This window comes from Pipra filicauda, unplaced genomic scaffold (assembly GCF_003945595.2).
Source record: "Pipra filicauda isolate LSUMZ 115617 unplaced genomic scaffold, ASM394559v2 scaffold95_size2449627_pilon, whole genome shotgun sequence".
NCBI lineage: Eukaryota > Metazoa > Chordata > Aves > Passeriformes > Pipridae > Pipra > Pipra filicauda.
Window position 1 is genome coordinate 139,151 of NW_024105153.1, and position 11,218 is coordinate 150,368.

The following is an 11,218-nucleotide window of genomic DNA, read 5'->3' on the forward strand; positions in this document are numbered from 1 at the left end:
GACTCGCCAGTAGCCAATGAGCGCCGCCCTTCCCACGTGGAGAGGCGCGTGATGCCTTCCGCGCGAGCGCCGCGTCCTTGTTGGCGGGTGAACCTCCCGCAACGCTCCCCGCGGGGGGGGGGGCGGGGGGAGCGTCCTGAGCCGCTCCGGTCACGTGGTGCGGCTGCGCCCGCCGAGGGGGGGCAGCCGCGGCGGATATACACCATATAGTCCCTCCGTAGCTGTGCACCATAGAGTCCTTCCGTGGCTACTTCGTCTTGGAGCCGTGGTTTGTGTCGGCGGCTCCAGCGTTTAACCCGTAGGAGAACGACAGGAGAGAAGCCCAGAAAGACAGGACATAGGCCGATAGGCGCTAGCGAGAGGCAGGTGACGCTTGGCGGAAGGACACCTCACTATCGCATCTGGTCTGCCTTAAGGCGGTTCCTATATAAGGGCGGCGCGCGGGCGGTGCCACCTCATTGTGTGCTTGTCCTGGTCGTAGAGGTTGTGTCGTTGCGAGTGTGCGGAGCACCTCCCCACGCGGCGCGGACCCGAGCAGTCCCCCTCCCCTGGCCGCCATGGCTCTTTAAGGCGGCAGGGCCAGCGGCGGCATCGGCCAGTGCAGCAGGCGCAGCAGCAGCGGCGGCGGCCCCAGCACATCCCCGGCATCTGCAACCATGGCGTGAGTATTGTGTGTGAGGGATGGCTGCTCCCTCTCCTTCGTGTTGATAGTCGCCCTCTTCTTATCCCCTCTAAATGGGCTTCTGGGGCGGGTTTATCACCTCTGTGGTGATCGGTGGTATCTCACGGAGGGCGGAGGGAGATACCTAGGTATACCGAATAATATATAAAACACTTGCGTATACCAAAATGGGTGCGGGGAGAAGGGATCTTTGTGGGGCTCAACATCCCGAGGGCGGAGGGTGTCAGAAATGGCAGGAAATGCCATTACGGAATAAGTTACGAAGAACGTCCATGTCTCCTTTCGTTCAAGAAACCTCGATTCCAAAATGCTTAACTTTTTATTCATGGGGGCTTCGTGGGAAATTAAGTAAAAGCAGTACATTCCTAGGGAGGGTTTTTTCCCGCCCGTGAGGGGAAATGCTGTACCTGGTGGGAAATGGGGCACTGGAGGTATTGGGGTTTTGAGTATCAGTGCCACTCTGGTTTATAGTCAGGAGTAGATAAATGAGGGCTGTTAACAAGCTGGCAGCAGAGCTAATACCAAATAACTGAGTACTGTACCGTAAAGCCTGCCCTGGTCACGGGGCACGAGTGAGCCCTGTGCAGGGTGGGCGGCTGCCTGCGGTCGGTGCTGGAGCCGCGGTGGAAACGTGGCACGGCACAAAATGGCGGCCGGATCGCGAAATGGCGGCGGGTGGGCGGGGCCCGTCCCTGCCCGGGCATGAGGGAGGCGCCCGCAGCTGGAGCCCGCGCCCGGCTGTGCTCAGCCTGCCGCCCGGGAAGTACCACCGCGTTTCCGAAGCGTTACAGCTTTAAAAGGCTACTATGTTGGTCAAACCCAGTACTCACGAGTTTAAGTTCTGTTGGCAGGTTTTTCACGGCATCGCACAGCAGCATTGCTGTAGTCGACGAAAAGACCCTCTACTTGACCACATCCTTTGACGTCAAAGCGTTAAAAACTGACGAAGATGAGCTTCTTGAACAACGAGATGCTGTTGGGGGATTCAATATCCCCCTTCAGCCAGCCGTGTTCGGTGGCTGAGGAAAGTCTGGGACTCCTAGATGACTACCTGGAGGTGGCCGAGCCCCTCGGTTCGCATGGGTTCTCCAGCGACAAGGCTAAGGCAGTCTCCTCCAATTGGCTTGCTGTGGACAGTTTAGGCAACACCATAGATAGCAGCCAGGGTAAGATATTATTTATTTGCATAAAGTGTATCAGTTATAGTGGTACATAATAGTTTATTAACGTTCAGGTTAAAAATAAATTGCTAGGTTTTCATAAATGTGAAGGCAAACTCACATGCATTACCTCTGCTTGGAAAGCGCATTTACCGCGCTGCTTACACAATACAGAATTGCTGGTTATGGTAAAGTGACACTTCTATTGCCCTTTTAGTAACATACCAGTTGCTAATGGTACTGTTTCCTGGCAGAGGTCACAAGAAAAAAGCATGGTTGTGTGTTTCAAATGTCCCTGAATTCTTCTGGTCTTTGAGTAAGAGGGTTGGAATGTCGCAACAGCTGACTTCTTACATTGTACCCTGTAGTCTTTGGCAGTTCAGTGGCAGGGTATTTTCTTCTGATGGTTTTCTCAATATGATAGAGAAGATGCTAAATAATGATGAGCTGCTAGGTGATTTTCAAAAGCTTGAGTTGCGTTGGTTGATAGTTTACCAAGGTGATTATTTTTTTTTTATTGTGCAGAGGATGCCTTCTCTGGCATGGAGTGGATGGTGGAGAAGATGGATCTGAAGGAATTTGATTTCGATGCCCTGTTAGGTATGGAACATCTGGAAGCCACCGTCTCACCAGACGAGCTGATGGCCACGTTGGAAGACACGTGTGATCTCCTATTTAATGCTACCATCCAGGAATTTCACAACAAAGAACTTCCACTGATAAATGACCTAATCACCCATGTCCCCGAATCTCCAATTGCAGCAGATCCAATGATCCCATTGGCTTCTGCTTCCCTTTGGTCTTTTCCCCTCTCCCCAGGGTCTCTGACTTCCACTCCAGACCACTCGTTTAGTTTAGAACTAGGTAGTGAAGTGGATGTTCTGGAAGGAGAAAGAAAACAGGAGTGCCCTGCTGTTGTGGTAGTGATCACCAAGTCCGAGAAAGAGGAGGAGAACCATTCCGATGATAGCGGAATATGCATGAGCCCAGACTCCTACCTAGGAACCCCCCAACATAGCCCCACCAATTCAGTCGGATCCCCCAATGGCAACCAGTTGCCTGCAGATGCCACCTGTGGCTCTGTGCGGTCCAAACCATACGATCATCCTGCAGAGAAGGTAGTGTCAGCAAAGGTGAAAGGAGAAAAGAAAATAGATAAGAAACTGAAAAAGATGGAGCAGAATAAGACTGCTGCCACACGTTACCGGCAGAAGAAGAGGGCAGAACAGGAGGCACTGTCTGGGGAGTGCCGAGAGTTGGAGCAGAAGAACCAGGCCCTGAAGGAGAAAGCAGATTCCCTTAGTAAGGAAATTCAGTACTTAAAAGATCTGATAGAAGAGGTCCGCAAGGCCAAGGGCAGAAGAGCTAGGGTCCCTGAGTAGAGTAGTCAGCAGTGTTGATGTGCATGTATATAAGCTTAATGCTAAAGCTGTGTATTGCTGTCTAATAAATAATTTTATAGTAAATGTGTAATGATGTGAGATTAATGGGTACCTGTAAAACAAGATTTGCACCACACCTGGATGCAGGTACAAGCACAATCATCTGTTAGGTGTCTAGCAGAGAATGCAGTGTGACACCTCTGCTGCTCGTTCTGCTGAGCAGTGGATGTTGTACAAGTGCACAAAAGTGCTTTGAATGCTTAATAAAGTGTCTCAGTTTAACTGCCACCCTCTAATTTCTATATATACTAAAATAGAGGATCATACTGGGGTACCTTGGTTTTTTCAGCAGCAAACATATAAGCCTGATTAAAGAATTGAGCTCGGGGAGTCACTGGAAGATAAACCTAGGTAATACACAAGGTCAGTGATGTTGCATGGTTGGGGGGAGGGATGTTTTCAGACTTGAACAGTGTGTCAGAAGAACAGTCCAGGGTACAAAACCAAAACTAGAAACATGAAACATGCAGCTTGCTGGAAGACAAATCCAGAGCAAGCAGTGGTGGTGTTCAAATGCACTTTGGTTTGTCATGTCTCTTGGTCTCGAATGCCCTAAGTGGCAGGAGGTATTTCCTTGCCCCAGCTGGTGGGGTTGGGGTAGGAGCTCCTGTCATACTGAGGTGGACCAGGTAGGCAGGGTTACTGTAGCACTCTTATCAATGGAAGACACTGGTGTACCAAAGTAAAGATTTGGAGTTTTCTTCAGCTGCCCACTGACAAGTCAAATTTTAAGGTCTGAGCATAAATTTGACTCTTCTACCAAGGCTGCAACTTGAGTTCAGCTCTAGTACTGACTTAGCTGGTGCAGTGAGGGTGCTGGTGTGCTGGAGCAGCACCTGTGTGTGGGGGGGTCAGGGTTCCTTCAGATTTGGGATGTGCCATTTTCAACTATTTTTTTGTTCAGTTTTTTTTTTTGGCCACTGATACCCCCATTTAACAGCACCTAGTCCATCTGGCACATGGACGTGCACATCCTTTCCCAAGGAGTTGATTCCTTCTCACTTGCACTCAGTGAGCTACCCAGCTGGGGCACCTGAACATCCCAGCCTGGCTGGCACATACACACAGGGTTCCAGCCGGTGTTGGAAGTGGGGAGGGAAAAGGTCTTTAAAGGCGTTAGAAAATGGCTTGTCCAGTTGCAGCTTGGTGGGGGTCCTGGTTTCTGACACTTGAGCTTGTTATGTCCTCGAGTTGGGCTGCAGTCCTCCAGCCCTACTTGTCCAAGCCATTAGCTGACCATGGGATAACAGCCATGTGCTCAGGGACCTTCTGTGTGAAGGCTCCTCCAGCAGGCAGGTGAGGCAGGTAACTGCCGGCAGCAGGCAGCTGCCTGCTGGCATGGAGGGAGGAATGAGCCAGGCCCTCCGTGGCGTCTTGACCTGTCCATGCTCACAACTGGTGCCCAGGTGATGTGGATGCCATTTAAATTAAAGCGAAAAGACTCCGTGTCAGGGCTCATGCCACGCTGAAAGTGGTATGAGTAACTAAGACCCTCCCCTTAGGTTTTATGAGGCAATGAGTTCCCTGTGTTTGAGTAGTCTCTCACCTCCTGGGAGAGGGCACTGACTACCATGTGCCGTATGGGATGCACTGCAAACTGGCAGGCACACCAAGGTCTTGCTTTAAGTGCTGCTTTGTTCTCCAGAGCTTACTGGAGACTGCATGCAGGGGCAAGGGACTGTTGCGTTTTGAGAGTTAGACAGATGTAACAGGTTTTTTTTCAGATCAGCTGGACCTGCCAGGCTGGGGGTGGGGATAATTAGAGGCAGAAAAGCTCAATAAGCAGGATAGGCTTTGCCTTGATGGGTCAAATCTGCACCTGAGGTGACAATGTGCTTAGTCTCAGCTGAGCCACAGAAAATATGATAACTGGTATGAGTGCAGGGAAAACCTCTCCTCTCCATACTGATAACCCTTTCCCACCACAGGGCAACCACTTCCCTTAGAGCCATAGCAACACCTGCTTAAACTTGGCAGCAGCCAGGGCTGCAGGGACGGTGGGTGTATTTTGTAGCCCTTACTCAGTTCTTCAAAAGCCTGAAAAGATTGTCAGCACATAGGCAGTGCTGTCTGTGAGCCCCCCCTGGCTAAAATCAATTTTTCTTTGAGTCCATACTCTGCAGGCAGATGAGACAGTGTCTGTGCTGGCCAGTAAATACACGATTCTGGTTTCTACAGCCCTCCAGAGAGCATGTAGCTCCAATTTACCAAATTACATTCACTCCAGGGAAGGAAGATCAGAGCTGGAACAGGCAAGTAGGAATGCGTGACACATCCACGCTGCTTTGCTCTCTGTAGCCGTGTGTGCGTTTTATAGAACTCCTTGCAGGAGAATCGGGAACCTGCCCTTGAAGAGCAGTCAGCATCATCCCTGCTTGCTGAGCCTCCGAGCTCGTGGCTTTGCAGATGCAGCCAATATGGCAACCTTATGCAATGCCTGCTGAAATGACGCCGTGTTTCCATACTTAGAAACTTATTTAAGATTTTACGCGGGCTAGAGATTAGAGCTGACTCTTCCTCTGTGTTTTTTATCTGGACTTTTCCTCCAGGCTTGCGTTAGGCACAGCCAGTATCACACCACTGGGCTCTGCAGCCCAGCAGCTTGTCCAGCCTGCAGCAGGAGCCGAGGAACACCGAGGACACCGTCACGTAAACTCCAGCCCACAGGATAAAAATTCTGATAGCCTCTTGGCTTGTGACTGATTTTACATTTTGCAAACTGCAGGGGTTGTCTCCTTTCTCTCACAGCCTCGCAGAACAAATGTGCCTCATTGAATCCTTGTGGCTTGCATACAGCATGATACCATGTCCAGAAATATACTGTAGTGCATGAAATGCAGGCTTTACCCATCCCTGGAGGAGTCCAGTTCTTCTACATCCTTGGAAACAGCAGAATTCCCCCAATCTACATTATAAAAAAGCTATTTGAATCTGAAGTTAGCACAGCTGATGGGATTTCTGTCAGTTATTTTTCCTCTAAATTAAGAGCAGTGAAGTAGAGTTCACACACACAGCATGTGTGACCCTCAGGCTCCCGATCCCTTAGCAAATTTTATGCTTCATGGTAAACAGGAGTCCAATATTCCCCCACGTAACCAAACAAGCCCTGGCGATTCACTGCTCACTGAGCTGCTCTGACAACCTACAGCCCCTTCTCAGGAGCTGGTTTCTGCTGTTGTCGTGATATTTATAACCATCTTCCTCTTCACCCTGCCTTTAGTGAGAGCCAGGCACTTGCACTTCTCTTTCAAAATGAAAAGAGGAAACCATGACCGCTGACAACTTCTTCATATGCCTGTGTGGAGGATCAGATACACCTTTGCAGCACGCTTACAGAAACAAATCCACAGCTGCAGTGTTGGAGAATGAAGAAAGAATGATGATAAAATCTTCCAAATAGCTTTTGCTCTGGCAGAAGGCCCAGAAATAGCTGCAAGGACAGCCTGTCCTTTGGGAAATGAATGCTCCTCCAGTGCTCCCAAGCTGGACTATAGAAAGAAAATGTGGGTTATACTGATTGAAACAGTGGTAGTCCATTCATAGCCTTTTTTTTGGGGTGGGATATCTATAAATTTTTGGCCAGAAGAATACCTGCTTTCTTTATCTTTCTATAGACTTAGGCCTTCAGGAAAAAACGAGGATCTATATTATCCTTCCTACAAGCATAATTTCCATCTTGTGCATACTAATTTTTTTTTAGTATGGTTCAAGTAGTGTCTGGAGATACCCTACCTTCCTCCGTCCTCTTCCTATGTTCACAGCCTTGCTGTGCAGTCCAGCACATAAACTCCTGTTACACTTCATTTCTAGCACAAAGGTAGTCTTGGGGTCTTACCATGAATGTCCCTTGCTGGGCCAGAAATGCTCACTTTTGCTGACTCTCCCATTGAAAGGCTTCAGGCCCTGTGAATTAACAGAGGAGTTCGGTCCCCTGACCTAGGCAACACTATTTTGGCTCCTCAGGTATCCCAGGTATGCTGCCTTTGCATTATTTTTGGTGCACTCATGCAGCGTCACAAGCCACCGAATGAAGCTAGCTCTACCCACAAGCTCCAATTTCCCTATTACAGAGGTGCATGTTCTCCAAGCAATGCCTAGTTGCCTCTCATTTCTCCTTCAATTGCTCTTTTTCTCTCTTTTACACGTACACACCCTGTTAAGAAATGGCAGGGAGCGAGTTCCAGGCACAGCAGATGCGTCAGCTTAATTTATATAGGGCAGAGAGCCTCCTAGTTCTGTAACTTCTCTGCATCTCCATTGCAGTGTACAGGCAGGCAGAGAAAGAGCCCTAGTCTTTGCCTCCCATTAAAGGAGATAAATGATCTTGCTGGCACGCAAGCAGTGCAGCTCAGGACAGACCAGCTTGGCTGGATCACTGGTTAACCCTGCCAAAAGCTTACTCCTTCAGAAAAAGGTGTGTGTAGCTCTGTAGACAGCTGCAGAGCAACCTTCATGCTTTTTATGTCCCCTGCCCCCATTGGTTAGTGGTTGGCACTGTTAATCCTATTTAACGTAACTATGGATAGACATGCAAACCTTTAAGCTGTCTCAAACCTACTAACCCTTCAGTCTGCCTTGGCTGCAGTTCCACATTTTGGGCTGTAAGCAGACATTAGGCAGCCTGCCTTCTTTCATTTTTAGTTGAATCGATGAGTCTTTGTGTCTCCAAATGAGAAACTTCCTTTGCTGTAACTTTTATTTTCTGGGTTATTTAGGACCCTGCTGCTGTGAACCGTTTCTACAATAACTAGTCCCCTACCTGAGGCGTTCAGGAGCCTGTCTGTGCTGCAGGTGCTGGTGCTGTGTTGATCATCAGCAAGACTGAAATGGAAGGCAGCCATGGAAAACAAAACAGAGGGTGAGATTGCCAAAGGTTTTTAGGACCCTTCCCCCCTCCTTGGTTTTCCACCGCAGCTTTTTCAGTGTTTTAAATCTCATTTGCCTGAGCAAGTTTTACAGTCTGTCTTTGTTCATTGGTGGCCAGGTTTGTTACCACTTTGTCATTTCAGAGGCAAGAAATTGGTTAGTGCCCTGAGCAAACATGTTTTCTTGGTTTACAATTGCAGTCATCCCCCCTCCTGATGCACATATAGCACTGGTAGTAGCTGTTGTTGCTTTCTATGGTAAGGAAGTGAAGACTTGCTGGTACAGCAGAGGTTGTATGGGCTTACATTAGCTTGTACCCGTTGGAACAAATTGCCTTTTTTGCTTTCCATTCACATAATGAGGGAGCAATAGGCCATTAACAGGCTTGATGAATCTTATTCACACTAAGCTAGCTCAAGACTGAGCATCTGGGAACTATTCTGCTTCCTCTAAACAGTTTCCCTGGAAAGGTTCTACCACATTAATAACACTCCAGAGCTTTTATTTGCATTTATATTAAAGCTGCTGCCGCCACCTCCCATTCTGACTCCCTGCTGCATGTGGGTGGAGATACACTGTAAGATGGCAACCTCCTCCTTCTTCTCCAGCTCAGCTACCTCTATTTTCTGCTGCAGGATGCTCAGCTGGTGTCGCAGAGCTGGGAAGAGAGCCAGCAGCCTGATGAGCTCAGCCAGCACACAGCCCTCGTCCCACAGCAGTGGGACACGTCCCTGTGCTGCTGTTCACAGATGCGTGGGAATGAAATGCTGTCCAGCAGGTCCAAAGGTTATGGGCTGCAGCCTGTCAGCTTCCAGCGTGGGAAACTGAGGCTGGAGGACAACCAGAAAAAGAAGCTATGGCAGCTGCTCTCCTTCCCTAACCCCCTCTTCTCTCTTCCACTGGGCAGAAAAATCTGGCTGCAAAGAACTGCTAGATCACAGAATCATAGAATGGGTCGGGTTGGAAGGGACCTTAAAGGTCATCTCTTTCCAATCCCCCTGCCATGGACAGGGACATCTTCCACTAGACCAGGTTCCTCAGAGCCCCATCCAGCCTGGCCTTGAACACTGCCAGGGATGAGTAGGTTGCTCCAAGGTAGCCACCTACTGGGGTTCCAGCATAACAAAGGAGCTGGCATGCCCTGGGCATGGCTAGACCATAACATAAGACAGCTGGGAGTACAAGAAGGTGCTCAGCTTTAGCTCACCACCAAGCATGTGCCTCAGGCTGATTCCTGTTCTCCCTTCTCACTTGAAGACATTTCCCTCAGGGGCCAACACCCATCCTTATCTACCCGGCATGCAGATGGCACTGCTCTTCTTTCCTAGGAGCTCATGCCCTGCCAGACAGGGGGAAAGTCAAGGCTGAAACGTTTGCTCTTTGCCCTTGCAGATCTAGAGCCACCCATTCACTTCTGCTTACTTTTCCTTCCTCCTACTAAATAATTTATTGGAGGATATTGTTGGCTGTACAACCAAGTTTGGTTTCAAATGGCAAAATTCAGTCTGTCAGGTAGCTTCACCCTCCTCAACAACATAATGCCTCATGGCAAAAGCCTGGAGAAGTATGTTGATCACTTGTGTTGGCCCTAATAGTCTTTCCAGAGGGTAATGAGAGCTACCATCCAACTTTTAAACTTCACTGATCTGGGTGTTATTATCCTCAGGGAGAACTGCCCTGGGCCTCACTTTAAAGTTCCTCATTGACTCTGAAAGGAGAGCTTTCCTGTTTGTTTATGTTTGCAAGCAAACAAGCTGAGTTTTGTACAAAGAATGAACTTCATTACCCTCCTGCTCTTTTCTGGAGCAAGGATGGTTTTGCTTTCCTCAACCTGCAGAAGGGCCCAGGAGCCAAACAACCACAGAAATAAGGGTGTGTAGGAGGAACTGGTAGAGGAGGTGCAGGAGATGACATGAAGGACATCTGTAAGGCCACAGGAAATTCCAAATAGTGAAGACAAAGGCTCAAAACAAAATAATACCCCAGAAATCTACCTCTTTTGATCAAGATGTGGCACAATCAGCTTTTAAGAAGCTGTAGTTCTTTTTTTTTTCTTACACTTTTTAAATTTTGGGAGCAAGAACAGACTGAAAAAAAGGGAATTGCTCTTTGAACTGTTCTATATTTACCACTTTTGGCTGTAGATAGTTGAACTTGATCCTATTACAAGAAATCCCCTCCCATGTGCTATTGCACAATTTCCAGTACATACACTTCAGTATGTTCACTCTTTCCCCTGTCTGGACCTCATACATCTGAGTGACCTTCCCTCTCATGCAGACAAGTGGGAAAGAACTCAACAGAGGAGGCACAGATTTAAGAGGACAGCACCAGGAATCAAGAGGGCAGGGAAGGGATAATGAATTCTTGCCAGTGCTGACATCAAGCAGCTGCTGCTCAGGTCAGCCAAGCCCCTTGTAAAGCTTGGCATTAGCCCTTCTCCTTACCTGTTTTTTTCTGAAGGAAACACACTTCCAATCTTCTTAGGTAAGGGGCAGGAAAGGGCAGTGGCAGGAGCTCCCCAGAAGCACACTTAGTGGTTTAGTGAGGAAGCTTCTGTAACAACACTCCCACCTGCTGGGCCTTGTTTGTTACAACTGGGAATTTGGCAGTAGTTTGAGAGAATACAACTTCCCTTCAACCCAGCACCACACCCTCAGGTTCAGATTTTAACTTGATGCCGAGACTAACATTTTGGTCACAAGCCCTCCTGGCTACAAGCTCTGCCAACATTCAGCAGGGGAGCCCTCCTGGCATGGCTACATCTCGGTGGGATGCTCTGGTATAAGCATCCAAAGGACAACTTTGTCTGACAGCTCTTCCTTGGAGAGGGGAGACCGTAAGTAGGCAAAACGGAGAAGTCATCTCCATTCCACTGCACTCTTTGAAGGCCTCAGCATGTCAGAGAGAAGATTAAATATATGTGTCAACATGAATCAGAGAGACCATTCACACAACTGAGTCATCCTAAAGACAGGAATGCTTGGATCAGAACAGTGACACAGTTTGTCTTCATCAACTGTAGCTTGTCATAATAATCGCTATTACAAAGGCAAAGAGAGACAGCG

The 11,218-nt window shown here is 48.6% G+C and overlaps 1 protein-coding gene across 1 annotated transcript; it reads left to right on the forward strand.

The window, feature by feature from the left end:
- The first annotated feature begins 242 nt into the window (after positions 1 to 242).
- On the forward strand, positions 243 to 3,315 carry ATF4 (activating transcription factor 4). The gene is made up of 3 exons (XM_027722678.2): positions 243 to 661; positions 1,534 to 1,848; positions 2,368 to 3,315. The coding sequence occupies exons 2-3, from the start codon at positions 1,632 to 1,634 to the stop codon at positions 3,222 to 3,224; spliced, it is 1,074 nt and encodes a 357-aa protein (XP_027578479.1). The 5' UTR covers positions 243 to 661; positions 1,534 to 1,631; the 3' UTR covers positions 3,225 to 3,315.
- The last annotated feature ends 7,903 nt before the right edge of the window (positions 3,316 to 11,218 follow it).

Excerpts from the sequence above, each read along its gene's own strand:
- ATF4 (XM_027722678.2), top strand. The coding sequence starts at position 1,632 with ATGAGCTTCTTGAACAACGAGATGCTGTTGGGGGATTCAATATCCCCC. Across the intron at positions 1,849-2,367 it reads CACCATAGATAGCAGCCAGG|AGGATGCCTTCTCTGGCATG; the intron begins GTAAGATATTAT and ends TTTATTGTGCAG.